Genomic DNA, 23,342 nt, shown 5'->3' on the forward strand with positions numbered 1-23,342 from the left:
AAAGTTATCTGAGCACGCAAATCTCAAAGGGTGCCCCAACTTTTGCATTGGCCCATTTTTCTGCTTTGCAATTTTTAAAATGTAAAAGATGAAAATATGTATTATTTTTGCTTAAAATACAAATGAAATGTGTCATCTTTAACTTTAGGCCTTTTAGAGATCATTTCATCTTGCTTAACTGTTCACAACAATAGTAATTTTGACCAGGGGGGCCCAAATTTGTACATGCCATTATACAGACTGAAGAACTGAGAGTAATGGTATAATTATCCGGATCAATGACATGCCACTCTGGTATGATGCCGCACATATCTATAGCTGGGACAGTAGTAAAGCTATGGATCATTTACCCCATGAGGATTACACGCTCTTGACTGCAGCACATCTATAACATGAGTGCGTTATTCCACTCCATTAAACATTTCATAGATTGTATAGTCTCAGAGATTCCACTAAGAATTTCAATGAAGACATTTTTCTTTTTGTACATCACAAGTGTTAGGGTCGCTATCTGCAGGTTATGACTCATCATCGGCACATCATAATGGACACAGATCCAGGTTTCAAGCTTTCAATTGAACCCAAGTGTACAATAAATTATTTCTGCACCTCTATCCTATAAGTAGATGTGGATTCCGAGGTAAGATCCACATGTATCAGACATTTATAGCATGTCCTGTGGATAAACCTCAGTGATAGGAATAGAATATTTCTTTTAACATATGACCAAAATATACATAAGCCAGAGGAATTCCACCCTCCCCCATCTACAAACCGAGATGTGATGGATTCGACCCGACAATCAATAATGCTAATCTAACATTTATGGTGCATATTTTAGCAGTGCTCCAAATGGGAATTCGGAGGGGGTGGCACTGAAGGGGAACACCTGCTCTCCGGTGACATATTCTTATGAATTCATGTATATTACTGTCGAGTTGCACTTACCATTATATGTTATTCTCGGTTTGGTTAAGCACATTACAAGGTGCAAATCCATTTCATCTGTAGGAATGAATTTCGAGCATACTGGGCACTTGAAACCTGCAAAAAAAAAATACATAAATTCAATTAAATAAGAATATATACAATAGGGAAATATTATGTATACATAAACTGATGAAATATAATAGAAGCCACAATATATTGTAATGTAGAGTGTCATAGGGTATACAGTGATGACGACAGGAAACCAACGGGTATGTCTGCTGCTAGTTATATAGTCATAGGGAAATAACATTTACCATTGACACCTTTGTCATATCATCTACTTGTAACACTAAATACCAGTTTAAAATCTAATTATGATCTGAAATGAAGCAGATAATCTTTATGAATGTCAGTTATAATGAAGAAAATCCATCATTTTGGACTTGGAAGTCCATTTTTATTTATTTTTATTCACTTATATTCACTTATTGATGCAGATGAATCTGCCATGGATACTTAACATGGTCACATATCCCAAGAGCTCCATAGAGTCTGTGAGGAAGGCAACGCTAATAGGAGCAGAACATGTCGAAAAAAAATGCATAACATCTGTTTAAGTAGCCCTCCCCATTCCGGTGACTATAGAGAAGCTGATTGTTGACCCAATGATGGCTTCACCAATGCAGTCCACACATTTTAGTTCACATTGATCAGCACAATTGTATATTTTGACTGCACATTATCAGTGGACAACATGATAAGGATGGAAAATCTTTTTGGAAACGCTTTTTCAAGGAAAGGTCGGTCATCCGACTATAAATTGAAAAACTGAAAAACGGCAACGGCTTTCCATAGGATGACAAATGGATCATCATCCGGCTAAAAGGATCAGCCACCGATTAGTCCAACACAACAAACTTTGGTTATAGGTAGAAATTGTCATTTCTCATCAACTTAAGCCTAGTGCTTATGGAGACGTTGAGGAAGGTATGGGGAGGTAAATCGGCAGCAGGAGAGGAGGCCCACTTTACAGGTAACTGAAATACACAGATCCTGAGGTCTGCAGAGTTGTGGCAGAGTCGATCTCCCCTCGTGATTTCCATTACTGCCATCATTCACTGGAAGTAAACCACACTAGACCTCGCATTATTGGGGCATCACACATGGGCACTCACTTTATTGTTCTCTTTTACACTAATCGTCTATATCAGTTTGTACCAATGTTATCCCATGTTATATGCCAAACTCAAGAATAAGAGAGGCTGGTGAAACAGACAGGAGAGATATGATAGTAGAATTAAAGAAAGATATAAACTGTTGTTCCTGTGCTCTGTGATAGGGCAAGATTTCATATCCGGAATAATGACTGCAGTTTAACAAATACCAAGACTTCAGACTGTCTCTGTTGCGGACATGAAAAACTTTCCTAATTCAGAGTAGTGCCGTATACAAGGTAAAAACAGATTATAAAAAGTCAGACTACATTCAGTATAAAGGGGCTCTTCCAGGTTCAGAATGATATTTGAGTGGGTGAGGGGGACCTCCGACTCTAGGCACCCCGCTGATCATCCGATAGAAGAGGCTGCCGTTTTCTCACACGCCATCTATAGTAATATATACAGCTGTGCTGCTGGGAATAGGACTATGATGTCTTGGCCCTCGATAGTAAGAACCTGGAAAACAAACTTAACACCCATTCTGGAGGCATGAGAGAAAGCCATACAATAGGGAAATATGGTGAAACGAGTAATAAGCACGTGTCATGGTTATAGGCAGCTGAAGAGAGACATCTGGGAATGCACTATTCTTAGCCACCATTTTTAATATTGGTTATTTGTTTGCAGTTTTTAGAACATAAAAGCATCCGCTCGGTAAAGGGTTAATTTTAATCTTGGAAGTTCGGAGAACAAGAAGTACAATAGTGTAGGACAATGAAGCCTGAAGCAGCAGCCAAGAAAAACAGCCATTACACCAGTATTGTGTCTACGTGACATCTATCTGCAACAATTACTAGACCGTGCAAGACTATTTACTACACGGACTTATGTCACTCTCTGTACAAATGGGTAAATTGATGGTTAGTAAATTTTTATGGGGTGCAAGACATTCCTGAACATTTCAGCATCTGGGTTGGGAGGATCCAGTGATGAAGCAAACAATAAAAAGTAATATACAGGTTGCTCGTTTTAACATGTCTCAGATCAGATGCCATGCTGTGATCACGAATAGTCAGGACAGCCTTCTTGGTAGCTGGGAAAAGAAGATCCGCCCTAGTCATCTATGTAATGGTGCATTAAAAAACTTCCCAATCGGCCTCTTTCCCCGTGAGACCTGAAGATATACCAGCTGCACAGAGGATAATGTGTGGCGCAGAAGCCACTTTTTCAATGTAAGTCTATGCAGCCAGGTTCTGGGTCCCATATGCTTATATTGAAAAAGATGCACCAATCCGCACAGTGTAAACCAAAGCTGAAGAACGGCTGTACGGGCCAGGAGACGATCAACACAGAGCCAGTAACCTGGGGGTACAGTGATTTTTAAGACACTTGCACGATATAATATACTGTACATACTTAGGCGGGATTAGGGAAAAAAAATGACAGACTCTAAGCTAAGTACAACAGCCCCCTTGTCATTACCAGTCGGGGTCTCTGTGCCTAGAACATCATGGACAACTTCTCAATTCTCTATGACAAAGGCTTAAGATAGTTTTTCTGTGATGTTGGGAAATAAGAACACTACGGCTGTAAGGGGGAACGCAATGATAACTATTGAGCGCTGAACTCTTTCTACTAATGTATACTTGACCTGCGACCACGTGTGAAGTCACTAATGGCCGGTGGGCTTGGTTATGCCATGCTATGGCCAGTGCAGCTTAATGTCACTTCTGGCACTGCATGACTACATGTTTAATGACAGAGGTAGATATGGTACTGTATATACTGGTGGCAATGCAAGTTGTCCAAGTGCCAGAGGACACAGGGGGGCGCGGAGTGTGAGGTCAGACCCCAGGGAGCCCGTGTGTTGGGTGCTGTGCAGCACAGCATTTAGTTAGAGCAGTGAAAGAATCAATTGTTGGAAGTGGCCTTGACCTCAGATCAGACCTGACTGTAATGGACTCCCACCAATGCTGTACGCCTGCTAGAACTGGTTCGGCTACCTCTCTGTTCCAGTTACATCTTACTGTGTCTGTGTAACTGTTCAAACCAAGCACCGCACCTTGCACAGGACATAGCCCTAATAAAATCGTACCTTAGTGTTCTAATCCGTTTCTGCTTTAAACAGAAATCTTCACAGGGTACCCTTGGGGTGACAGCAGCTCAGTGCACTGAAACAGCCACTTGTTTTCCATCTGTGTCCACCCCCTCTCTCATGACTGACAGCTCTGGCATTACAGAAGCTGATAATGGCGGAGGGAGATGGAAAACAAGTAGTTGGGAAGATGCACTACAGTGCACCTTGGCATGGCCGAGTAATAAACAAAACACTTCATTTGCTTATTTGAATAAAGAATTTGGTTGGCAAATGTAGAACTGGATTTGGACACAAAGTACAATTTTTATTTGGGCTATGTCCTCTACAAGGTGTTGTGCTTTGTATGAACAATCATTTTGTGCTGAAATGACTGCTTAAGGCTACTTTCACATGTCAGTCGGTGGCATTCCGGCGCCGTGCGGCAAAAAGATAGAGTGCCGGATCCAGCCGTGAACGGAGGGACCGGAAGTATATGTGGCGCATCTTACGGCGCCTGACACGGCTATGTTGCAAAGGAGTCGCCAGGGAAGAAAAGGATCCACGATCCGGTGAACGGGGGATGAAAGAGAGAGAGAACGGGGTATGAAAGAGAGAGAGACCAGGGTATGAAAGAGAGAGACCAGGGTATGAAAGAGAGAGACCAGGGTATGAAAGAGAGAGACCAGGGTATGAAAGAGAGAGAGAGAGAGAACGGGGTATGAAAGAGAGAGAGAGAGAACGGGGTATGAGAGAGAGAACGGGGTATGAAAGAGAGAAAGAGAACGGGGTATGAAAGAGAGAAAGAACGGGGTATGAAAGAGAGAAAGAACGGGGTATGAAAGAGAGAAAGAGAACGGGGTATGAAAGAGAGAAAGAGAACGGGGTATGAAAGAGAGAAAGAGAACGGGGTATGAAAGAGAGAAAGAGAACGGGGTATGAAAGAGAGAAAGAGAACGGGGTATGAAAGAGAGAAAGAGAACGGGGTATGAAAGAGAGAAAGAGAACGGGGTATGAAAGAGAGAAAGAGAACGGGGTATGAAAGAGAGAAAGAGAACGGGGTATGAAAGAGAGAAAGAGAACGGGGTATGAAAGAGAGAAAGAGAACGGGGTATGAAAGAGAGAAAGAGAACGGGGTATGAAAGAGAGAAAGAGAACGGGGTATGAAAGAGAGAGATATCCGAGCATGCGCAAAGGGTAAAACCGTGCATGCGGTGGCCGGATCAGGTAGAAGCCTGATCAGGCGGCCGGAATGTGCCATTGAGAAACATTGTCCCGCAGAGCCGGAAGGGCCGCATACGTCCATGTCCGGCTTTTTTCGCCGGACAAAAAAAACGCTGCAGCACCCGTTCTGTCCAGCCGCCGGACAGAGGAATTCAGCCGGATCCAGTAAAAAACGGAACAAACGGAAGCACATGCGACGCGATCCGGCGCATGTGCTTCTCAAGGACAAAAAATCACATCCGGCGGTAAAAAAAAAAACGGATCAGTTTTTTTACACACATGCCGGATTGTGCCTGACGGCACAAACCGGATGTGTGAAAGAGGCCTAAGTGTCAGAGGAGGATACTTAATAGAACCCACAAACAAGTTTGTTGATCATTGCAAAACGTTCACTATTTTAGCTCATCCTAAAACCTGTGAAACTAGAGCAAAACGACTGGAGAGGACTTTAGTATGCCAGAAACACAAGGTCAAAACGATTAGAAGCACAGGACTGTTCAATCATGTCCTACGTTTGGGTCAGTTGCTCACAGGTAGCGTTCCAATAAATCAAGCTGCCTGTTGTAGAAAAAAAAAAAAAAATCTATCTCCGCTAACAATAAAAGATACTTTGAAGATCTCAAGGAGAAATTAAACATATTGGAAGGCTTAAAAGAAAACGTCTGCAATTCTGTCATTATAAGCATCATAATATATCCCTTTATAATGTGAAGTGACTGGCATTATTGCATAGGCTTTATATATTATAAGCCCACCAAGAAAATATAATTAGGCGGAAATTCTACAACGCATTTCGCTGCTGGACTGGTGTCTTTCTCAAGTGTAAAAACCGAGACTCCAGTGTGGCATCGAAATGTGTTGTAGAATAAAAACAGCTTCCTTATAGCGTTGGATCAAGGATCTTTATTTCGGCAGCACAGCCCAAAACCATGAATTGTCGCTTTTCAATATCATTGTCATAGTAGGTTATCCTTCTAAGACTGGGGCTACACTGCAAATTTGCCCAGACCACTAGTAGTGCAAGCAAAGTTTGCTAGGTGTCCCTGCCACATCACAGCACAATACATGCGATTGGGATCACATATTGACCTCCAAGGTGCTATGCCTGCGATAAGCAAGTCGCAAAAAAAATATCTGACAAGTTCGGACTTCTTATGAATTGCTCGTCACAGTAGTTTCTTGCATCACACGCGGTAGTGTGATCCCGGCCTTAAGCTTAAGAAAAAACGGATACGGGGAGCACTACTGCGCCTTCATATTCAGGGGTTGGACATTACATACTAAAAGCACCTCTAGATAGCTAAAGAGAAAAAAAAAAGCCCATCTCATGAGACCTTCATCATGCGATAGTTGGATATGGAGACAGACGTTGTCTCCCCGACTACACACCTCATACATACAAATCCAGAACTTTCTCAGTGGACAAGGTGAGGTCCATGACTCTGGCTGAGGATGGGTCACACTCACTAGCATTCTCCTTTTATCAAAAACTATTCCTGCTCTGTACTGCTCTCCTCTTCATTCAATTAGGATACGATTCCTCATACAATACTCCTGCTGTGAGTGTATTCAACCACCATATTCCCAGCGTCCAGAGTACAAGGGAAGCCACGTCTCTACTTAAATCAATCTCTAGATTGAAGATCAAACCACAAAATCTGGAAAAAGCGGATTAATGCATAGATCCCACATGAACTGAAACGAAAAGCCCATTATGAAAGACAACCATATCAATAATAATAAAAAACATACATTGGACTCACGTTCGTGCGGTGGGGGTATTGTTGAGCAATCCAGCCTTTTAAAATATCAATATCAGCAACCAACAGCGGCTTTTAAATAATAATGATCGCAGCCGCTCCTGTCGCAGATAGAGGAGGGACGTTTTCAGAGTCATGCACCTTAAAAAGTGCCATTTGCTGAGAGATACAATATTGGCACTAAACTACACCAACATTACAGATATTACAGTAGGGGCATTGCTGCTCAATAAGAAATGTGAATTTGTTTCATAAATATAATTGTGGTTGGGATGGCCATACAGTGGCAAGAAACCGATCTTCTCTAGAAGCCCACAGAGCACCATGGAAGGGAGCGCCTAAGCACACATTTCTCCAATTAACAGCACACAGAGTAGTGCTAAGGCTAGATTCACACTTTGTAACAGGGAGGAAAAAAGCATCAAAAGCTTCATTAGAACTGCACGGATTATCACAGTGTTGCAATGTGGTGAAGCAACAGTCAGGATATATGGGTTTCACCATGTTATTCTAGAACAACGCTGGATAAAACTGAACTTTACAGTTTGCTTTGTTTGGCTACCTCGATGAAAGTCATTAATGTCTCAATGGTAACTGGTTTTTCCAGAATGTGAATCCAGATCTATCTTGTCAATTCTGAGTGAAAGATGTCACAAAAGAACCTCATTGTAAGAGGTGGAGGAACTAAATCCTTTATGGGCCTGATTACAATAAAACCAGCACAGGTTTTTAAGAAGCCGTCAACTAATTGTACAATCCTTGCTTATATACTACATTCCCCAGTGTAAAATAAACCTCTTATACTCCCCTCCCATACTGGCACTATTCCAGTGATGCCTTGTGAGCCGGCGGCTTCCACTTGGCAGAAGCTAATGAGCTGCAATTCTGACACCTCCCCGACACCTGGAGAAAGTGAGAGCAAGCAGCTCAATAGTGGCCACTAATTGGCTGCACAACTATTAATGATAAGCAAACAGGCTCGGATGAGGCGTTATCATAGCATGCTCGGGTGTTATCCGACTGTCTTTGGCGTGCTAGAAAAATATTTTCCAGTCTCCGCGGCTGTTCGACACATACAGGGATAGCCTAACAAACAGGCAATCCTTGCATGTGTTGCGGCTGTTTTTTGCACGCTGAAGACACTCTGCACACAAGCATGCGCGGGTAACCTCTTACCCGAGCTCGTTAGCGCACAACTAATAACTATGTCATTCAAGCCCTGGCAGCCCCACTGCCATCACTGGAACGACCCCAGAATTGGAAGTGTTATAAGGTGTTTGTATTTGACATTGGAGGAATATAGCTTTAAGTAGTGGATAACCCCCTTTCAATGGGACATAACAGAGAAAATTAACACAAAATAAAAATTATTATATACACTGCTCAAAAAAATAAAGGGAACACTTAAACAACAGAATATAACTTATAATGTAAGTAAATCAAACTTCTGTGAAATCAAACTGTCCACTTAGGAAGCAACACTGACTGACAATCAATGTCACATGCTGTTGTGCAAATGGAATAGACAACAGATGGAAATTATTGGCAACTAGCTGAAGAGCCCGGCGTTGCCCCGGCATAGTAACCAACTGTGGTTAGTTACAACAAATTATAATGATTGTATTGCACATAAAAACATTTCACATCATATATTCAACACTACAGATTTGCAACACAAATTAACTAAACAATTACCCAAGTATCCTCTCCTGTGTGATACACGGCTGAGCAGTCAGTAACACACAGGAGAGGATTAGATACACAGCTCAGCAGAAAGTAACTAATCCTATCCTGTGTGATACTGACTGCTGAGCCGTATACCTAATCCTATCCTGTGTGATACTGACTGCTGAGCCATGTATCTAATCCTATCCTGTGTGATACTGTGTGCTGAGCTGTGTACCTAATCCTATCCTGTGTGTTACTGACTGCTGAGCTGTGTATCTAATCCTGTCCTGTGTGATACTGACTGCTGAGCCGTGTATCTAATCCTATCCTGTGTGCTGAGCTGTGTACCTAATCCTATCCTGTGTGATACTGACTGCTCAGCCGTGTACCTAATCCTATCCTATGTGATACTGACTGCTGAGCCGTGTATCTAATCCTATTCTGTGTGATACTGACTGCTGAGCCGTGTATCTAATCCTATCCTGTGTGATACTGACTGCTGAGCCGTGTATCTAATCCTATTCTGTGTGATACTGTCTGCTGAGCCGTGCATCTAACAGACGATAACACAATAGAAATGATAAGAATAATAGGCCTCAGTTACCACAACTGGCTACAAAGAAAACTGTTGCTGATAGCAACCAATCACAGCTCATTTTTCATCTTTTGAACAGCTCTGGGACAGCGTGGCGAGTTTTGAGTGGCGACTTTTGTGTTTCGACTTTTATGTGGTGAGGTTGGTGTATGTGTGGTGAAATGTGTGCTGAGGGTGGTATATGTGTTGAAGCACTTGGTAGTGTGTGGCGCATTTTGAGTGTGTGTTCATATACCCGTGTGTGGTGAGTATCCCATGTCAGGGCCCCACCTTAGCAACTGTACGGTATATACTCTTTGGCGACATCGCTCTCATTCTTTAAGTCCCCCTTGTTCACATCTGGCAACTGTCAATTTTCCTCCAACACTTTTCCTTTCACTTATTCCCCCCATTATGAAGATAGGGGCAAAATTGTTTGGTGAATTGGAACACGTGGGGTTAAAATTTCACCTCACAACATAGCCTATGATGCTCTCGGGGTCCAGACGTGTGACTGTGCAAAATTTTGTGGCTGTAGCTACGACGGTGCAGATGCCAATCCCGGACATACACACACAACCACATAGAGCTTTATATATTAGATTATCAAGACACACTCAATAAAGGAGTGTTTCTGCAGGTGGAGACCACAGACCACATCTCAGTACCAATGCTTTCTGGCTGATGTTTTGGTCACTTTTGAATGTTGGTTGTGCCTTCACAGCCAACATCAGCCAGAAAGCATTGGAACTGAGATGTGGTCTGTGGTCCCCACCTGCAGAACCACTCCTTTATTTGAGTGTGTCTTGATAATTGCCAATACTTTCCATCTGTTGTTTATTTCCATTTTCACAACAGCATGTGAAATTGATGGTCAATCAGTGTTGCTTCCTTAGGCTGTGTGCACACGCTGCGGATTTTGCTGCGGTTCCGCAGCGGTTTTGGCCGCTGCGGACCCGCAGCAGTTTCTGCTGCGGTGTACAGTACCATAATTCCCTATGGGAATCAAAAACCGCAGTGCAGACGGTGCGGAATTTTCCGCGCGGATTATCTGCGGTTTTCAATCCGCAGAAAGAATTGACATGTCAATTCTTTCTGCGGATTCTCCTGCGGTTTGCCATCTCCTCCATTGAGGAGATGAAAAACCGCAGGGCAAAACCGCAGAGCAATCTGCAGGTAAAACCGCAGGTCTTTTGACCTGCGGTTTCACCTGCGGATTGTACAAAATCCGCGCGGATGAATCCGCACCTTTTCCGCAGCGTGTGCACACAGCCTAAAGCCCCCGTTACACACTGTGATATCGCTAGCAATATCGCTGTAAAGTCACCGATTTTGTGACGCCGCAGCGATATTGCTAGTGATATCGCTGCATGTGATACTTACCTCCGACCGGCTCCCCCGCTGGTTATCGCTGATCGCGCGAGAAGCTCCTGGACCATTTCTCGTCGTCAGCTTCCTGCGGCGCTTCCTGCTGTGACGACGAGCAACGCGTGGACGCGGGCGGGAGGACGTCAGGATCGCCGCGTCTGACAGGTAAGTAGCGTCCCCCAACCGCTGCTATGTCGCTGGTGAGATCTGCCTGTGTGGCAGCTCACTAGCGACCACTTAGCGATGCACCAGCGATCCATATCGTTGTTGGGATCGCTGATGCATCGCTATGTGTAACGGTACCCTAAGTGGACAGTTTGATTTCATAGAAGTTTGATTTACTTGGAGTTATATTCTGTTGTTTAAGTGTTCCCTTTATTTTTTTGAGCAGTGTACTATACACACAAATACTATCGCACTGTGAACGTTAAATATATGAATTTTTGACCTGCTTTATATACGTTTTAATCAAATCTTAAAGGGTAACTGGCATTTCAATTTTTATTTAATAAATTAATACATTAAAACAGGCAACTTTGTATTTCATCTTGGAGAAATCCATTGGGAAAAAGAAGCAAATTTCTCTTTCACTCCCAAACAGTTAAAATCTGTAAAACCCTGTCTGAAGTGAATGTATTATTTGCCTATTACTGAAAAATGAGACGACAGTTGCTGCTTATAATAGTCTATGGAGAGGGAGGAGCTAAAGACACATGGAAAAGAACATTTTGAAAAGTCTCAAATCTTTTGCCCAACACAAAGCGGCGCAAAAAAGAAAAAAAATTATAATGTTTGTCATTTTTAGGCCAATTTTAAGTAGCTCAGCTCCTCTAAAAACGTGCTGTGCTGAGGAGGAGCCATGTCGGATGTGGCTATGCCCCAAGCTGTCCAATTCAGCAAACCAGAAATGCTACTTCAGTCCCTGACTAGAATAGCAATTATGGCAAGACACAAGGAGGCGCATACCACTGATAAGATGTGCCAATATATTAAGTGTGCCACTTAATAAACTGACTGCATCTTACGCCAGTGATCCCTTCATCAAGACTGGCTTGCACAACTTCAGTCTTAATGAATCGGCTCCCTCAGAATCCATCGCCTGCAGTTGCGAACAGTCACAAATTTACAAAGACAGCGCAAAACTTTCTGAAACAATCTCAACAAATGCAGGAATATTCTGACCTGAGAAGGGGCAGAGTTTACATAAACTGCACCTAAAAGAGAGCATTTTAAGATTCCTTTTCTACCAAAAAAGACGAGGCTACACATGTGGGAACTATCTACTTTGTGCCCCCCTCCTCAATTCTGACTATCCAAAACTGGTTTTTGGTAAATTGGGCGAGAATGACTGATTAACCTCTAGCTGGAGGGACGTTTACTGCAGCAAAAACATCCACCACACCCGTCAACATTATGGACCTATTACTATTTTTGCTAAACTGCCAAGTACGTGCATTGTAATACCTTGGTATCCATGGTAACCCTGTCAACAATAGTCAACCGTCTTACCTCCATCTTATTAAAAAAAAATTCCAGACCAATGTGGTTTCCATGGTAACAAAGTAAAAATGTCATCTCAAAACAGATTTTAGATGCCAGACCTTTAAGTGTAAAACAGAGTCTTGGTTCCTATTAATTACAGAAAGCACAATATCAAGAAAACCACAATTGTAGGAAGGTCGGACATCTGCCAGAAACACACTCCGCATCATAAAGATAACGGATCATCACATGCTTCATCAATAATTCAGAAAGTGAGAGGTCATAGATTTACTCTAATATTGTGATCGCTAGGAAAACATGTATGTGATGTGAAAGGCAAGGAATGAATAAGCAAAAAGAGCATGTAACACACAAAAAAGCAACATAAAAACAAAACAAAGCTAGAATTCCCATTGGGTGGTGAGAGATCTACAGGTATTTTTTAACCCAATCTGTGCTGTTTCTTAAATTCTTATTCATCCCAGAAAGCCCCTTTTAAAACAGGACCAGACAACTAGAAATGGATATAGGGTTGTATATAACAAATTCTACAAATATAAAATCTGAATAGAGAGCTTCTGAAGCCTAATGTTTTACTCATTAAGGGCTCCTCAGTAACAGTTATTAGGGAGCCAGGGATTCACTCCATGCATGGATGATATGCCATCCATACAGTAATGCATACACAAACTATGGCATTTACTTGATACTTTACATGGAGAAATTCGAATTTTCCCAAAAATGTCACTAAACTAGGTCTCCATCCTGACAGTGTGACCGGTGAGTCATGGTGCAAACATGGCATTATTGTGACTCATGCTGAATTAAGACTTCCCTTTCGAATTCCGAGCAGCCACTGCAAAGAAAACCAACCTAGTGGTCACAGCTGCAAGTAAGATATTTTTCAGTGACTATTGACAATGCCGTCACCCAGGTCATAGGAAGGATCCTATGGTGATGATGGCAAAGCCATCACAGCAGTGAAACAAAATTCCTATTATAAGTGGGGTGGGGAACCTCAGGCCCATGGGCCATTTTCACCACTTGAGGACCTTAAATTCGGCCCCAGGGCAGATTGCAGAGGACCGCAGTGCTTGGGCCAGCAACTGCATTTTTCCAGGCCATTAATATTTTTTCCTACTCCATGAGCACGCACATCCGGTATTCACCACTGAATTGTGAGGCAAGATTACGTCTCGACACCAGTGCCAGCACCAGGACGTACTTTGTGGGGAAAATTAGCGCGCGATTTGTACGGACCCCGAAGGATGGAAAAAAAAAAATATATAAATAGCCCTTGGAAGTTTAAAAAAAAGAAAAGATTCCCTCCCCCTGCTATAGAACAATGCAGGTAGAAGGAACTCCAGTAACCCTCGGGCGTACCCCTGGGATCTGGGCTAATAAGCATTCCCTTTGCATATTTCAGAGTTAAGAATCTGGTGGGCTAACCTCCAGAGTCTGCTAACCTAAATTCTTCTCAGACTCCTCCGAGTGAAAGGGGAATTCCTTTTCTTCCCTTAGGATTGATTGTTTTCCAATTTTACTGGCAAGAACTCAGTAGTGAAAAAAGCCAGACGGGGACGTGGAGTTCTGAGACTAATGCACAGGTTCTCTGCCTGCCAGCTTTTAAGCAAATTCTCAGGCAGCATAAAGAAAAGAGTTAAAAAAAAAATAACCCTGGGAATATTTTATTAAGATGATATTACTGTAAACCGTCAACGCCTACATGATGGGAGCATGAGAGCAGGGTCAACCCGGCATTAGCACGGCTTCTCGTTCAGACGGATGTTTTCCCGGTCGGTCAATGTGAGAAACGGATAGCACACGGACCTAATGGGCTAGTTCAGACGAGTGTGTATGGAAAAAAAGAAAAAGGTTTATCAAATAAGACTCGCCCACTAAACTCAATGGGTGTGTGAAAAATACGGATGTTCTATGGACACCAACGTGCGGCATTACTGTTTAATGGATGTACTGCACATGTTCTTTAAGAGAAAGCCGCCAGACACGTATAAGAGTTGATTTAATAGGACTGGCACCCTGTACCAGGGCAGCGTATGCAACCAAATAAGCACAGCGGATGACGAAATACAGTGTCTGCTATCTACAAAATGTAACAATTGGTTTGAAAAAGGATTTCCAAACGCCGGATGGACGTTAGCGTTTCAGTGAAAAAAACAAGATTCTTCTGAAAAGCTGCTGACTGGTCAGAAATGTATTTACTGTTTGCAGAAAGGCTTTTATCATCCTGTATTTGATGAATTTAATGTACTTTGTGTAAGCTCAGTTTGAAGCCTCAGTCACACATTTATTGAGAATTAATAGTGCATGGTGCAGCCTGACAGGGGCCCCTAACAGACCCCAGTAAGAGGCAAGGCAATCTGGTGAGTGCCGCTAGAACATTAAATGGCATCATCCTATGCAAACATATACAGTAAAAGTAGTTTATGAAGACCAGCATGGATTAAACACTCCAGTATTAAAAACAAAAAGCCATCAGGAGGAAGATCCACATTATAGGACATTAGTCTCATAGATGGGGGGGCTTTACCATTTTCTCCAGATACAAAAATAGCAACATCTCAATTAATAACCAAGATGGGACTCATTTTTCTCAGAAGGGGGAACCCAGCAAGCGAAGGACCCACATCTATCAGACATTTATGAATAAGCTGGAATATCGGAAAGTAGGTTGGTGTCAGGCACATGGGCGTCTGTAAGAACACAATAGCCGCTGCTATCCTTTTTACATCTCGTTAGGGCCACTGTTTGGGCTGCTGCTTTGTAGTCAACTCATACAATGAACGTTGTTCTTTTATCCGGCACATAGCTGGCTTCACAATGGATATAGACAGGATTAGGTTAATGCTTGTATAACCTTACAACACTGACCTTCATGATATAAGAAAACGTATCATCCCTTCCTAGCAGAAAAAGCTTTAGGGCACTGTAAGATTGACCTGGTGAGTAAAACCACAGCGCCTATTGCAAATAAAAACTAATATTTTTGGAATATTAAACATGTAGGAATCTAATCTGAGACACTGGTGTCATGCTATTTAGATTACAACCATCGCTTTGTCTTGTATAGGATAGACAGTGCACAATTTTATTAAAAAAATAATTAATGCGCACATTCGCTGCCATTTTTCTCAGTTATACATTTAAAAAAAGGGAAAAAAGAAAGCAACTTTACAAATAGTATCTTACACAAGTCTCTGGCTCCATCATTACATACACAATGCATTCATCTCAATGCTTAATGAGGAATATTGGAACAATTAAGGCAACCTTCACCCTGGAACAGAAAAATAACAATATATTTTCTCATGTATATTTGCACTACCGATCGCCGGTTTGTTCCACTGTCTTACAAGATGCCATCACAGAGACAGGGGGAGCACAGCGGTAAGTCTAGAGCACGCACCCCCTTTCTTTTCCTGCGCTGCTTGATAGGATTGGCAAGGGAGGTTAGACGCACCGCTGCACTCCTCACGCCGCTGCGATGGCATCTTGGAAGCAGAAGGTAAGGAACACTGCTCAGAGCCGAGGAAGCAAATGGAGTGCACCATGTATGGTGACAAAATATGAGAAATGTATAGTCATTTTCCAGTCCCAGGGTAAACTGACCTTTTTAAAGGGGTTTTCCACTTTCAGCAGCGTGAACCCCAAATACTTGCGGAACATAAAATCACAAAACCAGACGGTACCCGCCGAGCACCAGCTCTCCTCCGGTCTGTGTGTTTTCGCTACGGTAATGATGTTACAGCATGCATCACTGCTTGAGCCCATCACGGAGTTCAGTAGCTCGTGCGGTCTATAGCGGTAGTGCCGCCGAGTTCAGAGATTGGCTGCAGCGGTGCTCAAGTCTGTCAACATTACATTACCCCAGGCAGACTTGCACGACAGCGGAGAGATGGTGCAGGTACCATGTGGTTTTGTCATTTACATGATGCAAAGGTTTGGGGCCAATTTGCTGAAAGTGTAAAACCCCTTTAAAAAAGAATTGGTCACTTCTCTTTTGCTGCCTATGCCAAGTAGCAATACGTGGCGACAAAGACCCTGATTCCAGAGATGTGTCACTTACTGGGCTGCTTGCTACTATTTTGATGAAATCACTTTTAATCAGCAGGAGATCATCATTAAAGGACTACTAAACTTACTGCCAGGTAGTCCTCCATATTTAGGAGCTCCCTATGACTCCACACGCACCACTTATTGACAGCTTTTTGCCTGTGCACAGAAAACTGTAACTGCAGCAGAGGAAACCGTTTTTAATCAAAACTGCAGCAATGTAATTGACACATTGCTAGAACCAAGGTCTCCGCCCTCACATAATGCTGTTCTTAGATGGGGTAGCAAAAACCTGGTGACAAATTCCTGTTAAGGCCTATATACATAGGCCAATAATCGGCAAAGGAGGAGGCAACCTCGCTCATTACCAATTATCAGTCCATGCAAACATGCTGCAGATTAGCTAATGAACCAGCAAAATATTAATCAGTTATCTGATTGGATGATTCTTGCGGGGCATTAAATCACTGTCCGCAGCACATCCCTCACGTAACAGAGGATTTACTGCTGCCGACAACATGCATGCTGTATAGGTACAGAACAATCTTGCTAATGGCTTATTGGTCCTATATAAACAGGGCATGAACGGCAGGCTGGTCGGGGACTATGTACACATGCAATCGCTCACCTCTGGATCGCAGCCTGGAATGCAAAAATTAAGTCCTGTGCCGCTGACACTTGCACCCCAGTGTGAAGCCGAAACACAAAACACATACCCCCACACCTTAAGGGTGCGTGCCCACAATCAGGAATAGCAGCGTTTTGGACACAGCACACTTGCCAACAGATTCCAGCCTTATGGAGACACACTGGTAAATAGGAGCTAACAAGTACCGCAAGTGAAAAGAACACTGCTAAACACAGGTCCGTGCAAAATTTTTGCACATTGGTTGTGGGGGGCGCAGGCAAATTCAGAAAAAGCAAGCTGGTCAAATGTAAATGTATTTCATGAGCTGATGAACACAGACGGGTATTTACACATGTAGATTGGTAATGCAATAAATTGGTTTGATAAGTTGAGGCCAAAAAATGTCTTCCGTTTGAGGTGCCACCTACAGGTCATTGTCTTTCAGCAAGTATATGAAAATGAAGGTTTAAACTGTATTTAGTGATAAAATCGTGAATGTGTGGTTTGTTTGGCTATTTTCTTGCTGAAGGGAGCAAGTTTACCTTTCAAATGGTGCATCATGTGTGTGTGTGTGTGAGGCGAAGTAATCAGCAAAAAAGCAGTGCATGTTTACTACTGTGTTGGTAGTGTGCTTTGGGGTACTGTGGTGCCACCCGCAGGTCATTTTTCCTTACTGCAGGTTTATGAAAATTAATGTTTAAACTGTATTTTGTGATCAAATCGGGGATGTGTGGTTTGTTTGGCTATTTTCTTGCTGAAGGGGGCAAGTTTACCTTTCAAATGGTGTATCATTTGTGTGTGTGGGTGCAGTATGAACGGGGATACAAAGGAATCACCGAAAAACAGTGCTTAGAAATAATAGAATAGATTATCAGGGATTCACAAACTAAAGCACATTGCAGGGAACCAGCAAGAAGACACAATACATTCCCTATAGGGACTTGTCTATCAAGTACAGATTGCCCAAAGATCAGGATACCACAATACAAAGCTTTCAGGTCAAAAAGTCTCAAAGTTGTATGATTAGCTTTAGTAACTACTTTTTCACAGTGTGTCATCTAAAATCAAGCCTAAAAAATGAAGGCTACCCTTCCCCCGCTCACAGTGTTCTTATAGAGAAGGATTTTAGGAACATACAGGCAAGTTGAAGACTGAGACGAGCGAGCCACTATTCCCAAAGTAAATTCAACAGAACTGAATGTCCAGGAAAGCAAAGATAAACTCATTAATAATGTACGGCCCTAACAGAATGAGAGATGGCAACGTTTTGGTCATTTATAAAAGGCAGTTTCACTAGTGTGGCAATTAACCCAAGGTCAAGATCATTAGTGAGTGGCTCTCCTAAATTACACACTGCCTTCTATGGAGCCCTAGGCAAGTTAATAGTTTGTTTGACCTGGAAATCTGCAGCTCTGCATAGATCATCCCGGCTTCGCATACACAAGACATACTCAGAACTATGAAGAAAAGGAAACAAACGCTGCAAGATAAAAGTACAAAACGGAAGTAGTTAGGATGGTAAAAGTTGGCAACAACAGCTACTGGGTAATCGGTTCAGCCAGGGCACGTACATTTGTAAGACCCCAGGGATCAGCAAGTTCTAATTTATCCTTTGGATGGGTGATTACTTGTAACATTGGGACAACCCCATAAGGCCCTAGAGACCTTTCCAAGCAGAAAAACTACAGTGCTGCTGCTGCACATTTCCCCTTACCATCTGCTGCAGAAATTGACAATCTGTGGATTTCAAGCCTGCAAATATTCTCTGCAGTGTGTCCATGAGACTTCCAAACAACTGATCCACAGTAGTGATATTGGAGTAGGCGACGGATTTTGTGGTACACACTACATCTACACATACGCTTAAAGGCCAAAAAACATCTCCTGAAAACGTGCCATTCACACATGTGCCCAGCAATACTTGGACAACCCCTTCTCAATCACTACTATATTCATCCATGTAACAAAATAACAGTTGGGATGCGCTGACAGCAGCGATTAGACGCGGCAAGTGCAGTGTGAGAAAACCTCGCCTTGCACTCGCTACAATGTTAGGCAATGAGGCAGTGCTCATCAAAGTTTTTCCTCACCTGGAATTGGGGTGCGGAAAAAATGCAGCATGCTGCGCACGGCAGCCTGAAACGGCCGAGACGCGCCAATGAAAGTCAATGGGTGTGAGGAGAAAAGTTAAAAATCGCACATGGACCACGCGTGTTCAATCACGCAGTTAAATCTGCATGTGCTCATTGAACAATGTGGATTTACCGCATTTAACACATTCTATTGTGGAAATGTCATGCTGCGGCTCGTAAACCCACACCGCAGGTGAGCGTACGCAGCATTAAATAGAAGCACAGTGGGCATGGGATTTCTATAAAGCCCATCCATTGTGCTTGTATAGTAGAGCGCAGAGCAGGTGAGCTGTGTCCAAAACGCTGCTACTCCTGATCGTGGGCAGGTACCCTTTAAGGTTTGGTTCTGCAGAACTACAGGTGGTCCAGGCAATGCAGAGTAAAGGTGCCCATACATCTTAGATAATTGTTGCGAACTAGCTCAAATTCCCACATAAACATTACTGCTTGACTTAGGCTAGTTTCAGACTAGTGTTCTTGGGCGCAGAGCAGGGCCGCCGCTAAGCCCCGCCCCCTCCGGTCAGTTCCTCCTCTGATCGCATGAGGCTGCATGCGATCAGTGTATCCTATATTTAGCGTTGGATACGCTGATCGTGCGCTGGTCTGATTTTGCTGGCACTGCGCCTTTTTGGGGCTACGCCCAGAGCACAAAAATGCAACACTGCGCGTTTTTGTGTGCTGGGCGCAGTGCCAGCAAAATCAGACCAGCGCACGATTAGCGTATCCAACGCTAAATATAGGATACACTGATCGCATGCAGCCTCATGCGAAGAGGAGGAACTGACCGGAGAGGGCGCGGCTTAGCGGCGGCCCTGCGCTGCGCCCAAGAACGCTGGTCTGAAACTAGCCTTAGAAGTGCTCTCTTTGGCGAGAAGAGCAAGTTACCTACCAGACTCCTCTTACAGTGGCTTATGTGCCTGGAGAATAAAAGGATCTGACACCTTGAACTGCAGATTCTTACACCCTCCAGGTAACGTGTGGGGGGAAGAGTCGGGAGGCCCCCTTGTTAGATGACAGGCTAAACCCTCTGACTGTATGGGAGTTTTAGGCAAACAAAGGGAAGTAGTAAATGTGTCTCGGTCCATACAAAATACGTCATTTGCGTTTGGATCTGGATACATAGAGATGAGGGAGCCATGCATACCAGGATAGGGATGAGGGGGCCATGCATATCAGGATAGGGATGAGGGGGCCATGCATGCCAGGATGGGGATGAGGGGGCCATGCATATCAGGATAGGGATGAGGGGGCCATGCATGCCAGGATGGGGATGAGGGGGCCATGCATATCAGGATAGGGATGAGGGGGCCATGCATACCAGGATAGGGATGAGGAGACCATATATACCAGGTTAGGGATGAGGAAGCCATGCATACCAGGATAGGGATGAGGAGGCCATGCATACCAGGATGGGGATGAGGAGACCATGCATACCAGGATAGGGATGAGGAGACCATATATACCAGGTTAGGGATGAGGAAGCCATGCATACCAGGATAGGGATGAGGCCATATATACCAGGATAGGGATGAGGAGGCCATGCATACCAGGATAGGGATGAGGAGGCCATGCATACCAGGATAGGGATGAGGAGGCCATGCATACCAGGATAGGGATGAGGGGGCCATGCATACCAGGATAGGGATGAGGAGACCATATATACCAGGTTAGGGATGAGGAAGTCATGCATACCAGGATAGGGATGAGGCCATATATACCAGGATAGGAATGAGGAGGCCATGCATACCAGGATAGGGATGAGGAGGCCATGCATACCAGGATAGGGATGAGGGGACAATGAATACCAGGATAGGGATGAGGAGATCATGCATACCAGGATAGGGATGAGGAGATCATGCATACCAGGATAGGGATGAGGAGATCATGCATACCAGGATAGGGATGAGGAGATCATGCATACCAGGATAGGGATGAGGGGACAATGAATACCAGGATAGGGATGAGGGGACAATGAATACCAGGATAGGGATGAGGAGATCAGGCATACCAGGATAGGGATGAAGGGGTACAATGCATACTAGGATAGGGATGAGGGGGCCATGCATACCAGGATAGAGATGAGGGGGTCATGCATACCAGGATAGGGATGAGGAGGCCATGCATACCGGGATAGGGATGAGGAGGCCATGCATACCGGGATAGGGATGAGGAGGCCATGCATACCAGGATAGGGATGAGGGGACAATGCATACCAGGATAGGGATGAGGAGATCATGCATACCAGGATAGGGATGAGGGGACAATGAATACCAGGATAGGGATGAGGACATCAGGCATACCAGGATAGGGATGAGGGGATAATGAATACCAGGATAGGGATGAGGAGATCAGGCATACCAGGACAGGGATGAGGGGACAATGAATACCAGGATAGGGATGAGGATATCAGGCATACCAGGATAGGGATGAAGGGGTACCATGCATACCAGGATAGGGATGAGGGGGCCATGCATACCAGGATAGGGATGAGGGGGCCATGCATACCAGGACAGGGATGAGGGGGCCATGCATACCAGGACAGGGATGAGGGGGCCATGCATACCAGGATAGGGATGAGGGGGCCATGCATACCAGGATAGGGATGAGGGGGCCATGCATACCAGGATAGGGATGAGGGGACAATATATACCAGGATAGGGATGAGTAGATCATGCATACCAGGATAGGGATGAGGGGACAATGAATACCAGGATAGGGATGAGGGGACAATGAATACCAGGATAGGGATGAGGACATCAGGCATACCAGGATAGGGATGAGGGGATAATGAATACCAGGATAGGGATGAGGAGATCAGGCATACCAGGACAGGGATGAGGGGACAATGAATACCAGGATAGGGATGAGGATATCAGGCATACCAGGATAGGGATGAAGGGGTACCATGCATACCAGGATAGGGATGAGGGGGCCATGCATACCAGGATAGGGATGAGGGGGCCATGCATACCAGGACAGGGATGAGGGGGCCATGCATACCAGGATAGGGATGAGGGGGCCATGCATACCAGGATAGGGATGAGGGGACAATGTATACCAGGATAGGGATGAGTAGATCATGCATACCAGGATAGGGATGAGGGGGTCATGCATACTAGAGGGAGGGCCAAGGATACCTGGATGGGTGATGAGGGAACCATGCATACCAGCATAGGGATGAGGTGTCATGCATACCAGGACAAGGAGACGATTTATACTCGGCTTATTCTCGAGTCAATACGTTTTCCCAGTTTTATGTGGTAAAATTAGGTGCCTCAGCTTATACTCGGGTCGGCTTAAACATGAGTATATACGGCAAGCTAACTGCAAATTGCTACATTCCCTAATATTCTGAAGATTATCTTCAAAGTTTGGGCAATCTGATGTAACTATGTTTTCTACATGTTCATTGGCTGAAACAGAGAGAGATCATTACAATGATTCAATGCGATGCGATTACATTTCAAAAAAAGAAAGAGACAAGAAAGGAGTCAGGTAGAGTAAAGCTGCTGCTTTTCCTGGTTTGTTCTGTGATGTTCCGATCATGGCACTGAACGCTGCGGCCACACGTCATTGCTTTACATTTAGCGTCTTGGAACACTGTGCTGAATGTAAGACATAGGCCTCCTGCAGCAACCAATGAGCAAAAGTGTGATTCACCCTGCCAGAAAGTGGGGGGCGCACCAGACATGAAAACAAATAGGAGCATGTACAGGTACTCACTGATTGCCATTAATAAAAGCTCCATTATTAGTAACGCAGCAGCACTGGTTCATTCAAAGGATTTTGTGACATATTTAGCATTGATAACAGTGAGTCACTTATGTTTTTCCCGTAAAACAAGTTTTAGGTTAATAATGGAGGTTTTACACCGTGTTCACAAGCAGAAGTCATACTGCGGCTTTTAACCCCATGTGCTGCTGCGGTCTTTCCACCGATTCCCTGTACCCTCACTCAATCTAGCGGGGAAACATCTGCAAAACTACATGGTCAATCAAAAAGGGGATGGAGCAGACAAAGGGCTTTTTTCCCCACATAAATCTAATTATTGCACAAATTTCCAGATACCTTAAAAGACCCTTAAAATCTGAGGAAATTAATTGCATGTACACAACGATCTCAAAAGCAATCTGTATGAACTACAGAAACAGTTAGAGAGGGTGTCCACTACTTCATCATTGCGGACCTGTCCTTAGCATAAGTCATCAGTGTCTGATCGGCCCCCGTCGACCAGCTGTTCTGTGTCAGCGGCTGGAAATGCTCAAATCACC

At 43.9% G+C, this 23,342-nt stretch overlaps 1 protein-coding gene across 1 annotated transcript in view; it reads right to left on the minus strand.

The window, feature by feature from the left end:
- The window catches only part of ZNRF2 (zinc and ring finger 2), a 150,948-nt gene that overhangs the window by 46,409 nt on the left and 81,197 nt on the right, over positions 1–23,342 (minus strand). The window contains exon 2 of the mRNA XM_073569164.1: positions 949–1,044. Within this exon, the coding sequence (XP_073425265.1) occupies positions 949–1,044 (96 nt within the window). The remainder of the gene's footprint in view (positions 1–948; positions 1,045–23,342) is intronic.

This window comes from Dendrobates tinctorius, unplaced genomic scaffold, assembly GCF_039654945.1.
Source record: "Dendrobates tinctorius isolate UK_male_01 unplaced genomic scaffold, ASM3965494v1 ptg000005l, whole genome shotgun sequence".
Lineage (NCBI taxonomy): Eukaryota > Metazoa > Chordata > Amphibia > Anura > Dendrobatidae > Dendrobates > Dendrobates tinctorius.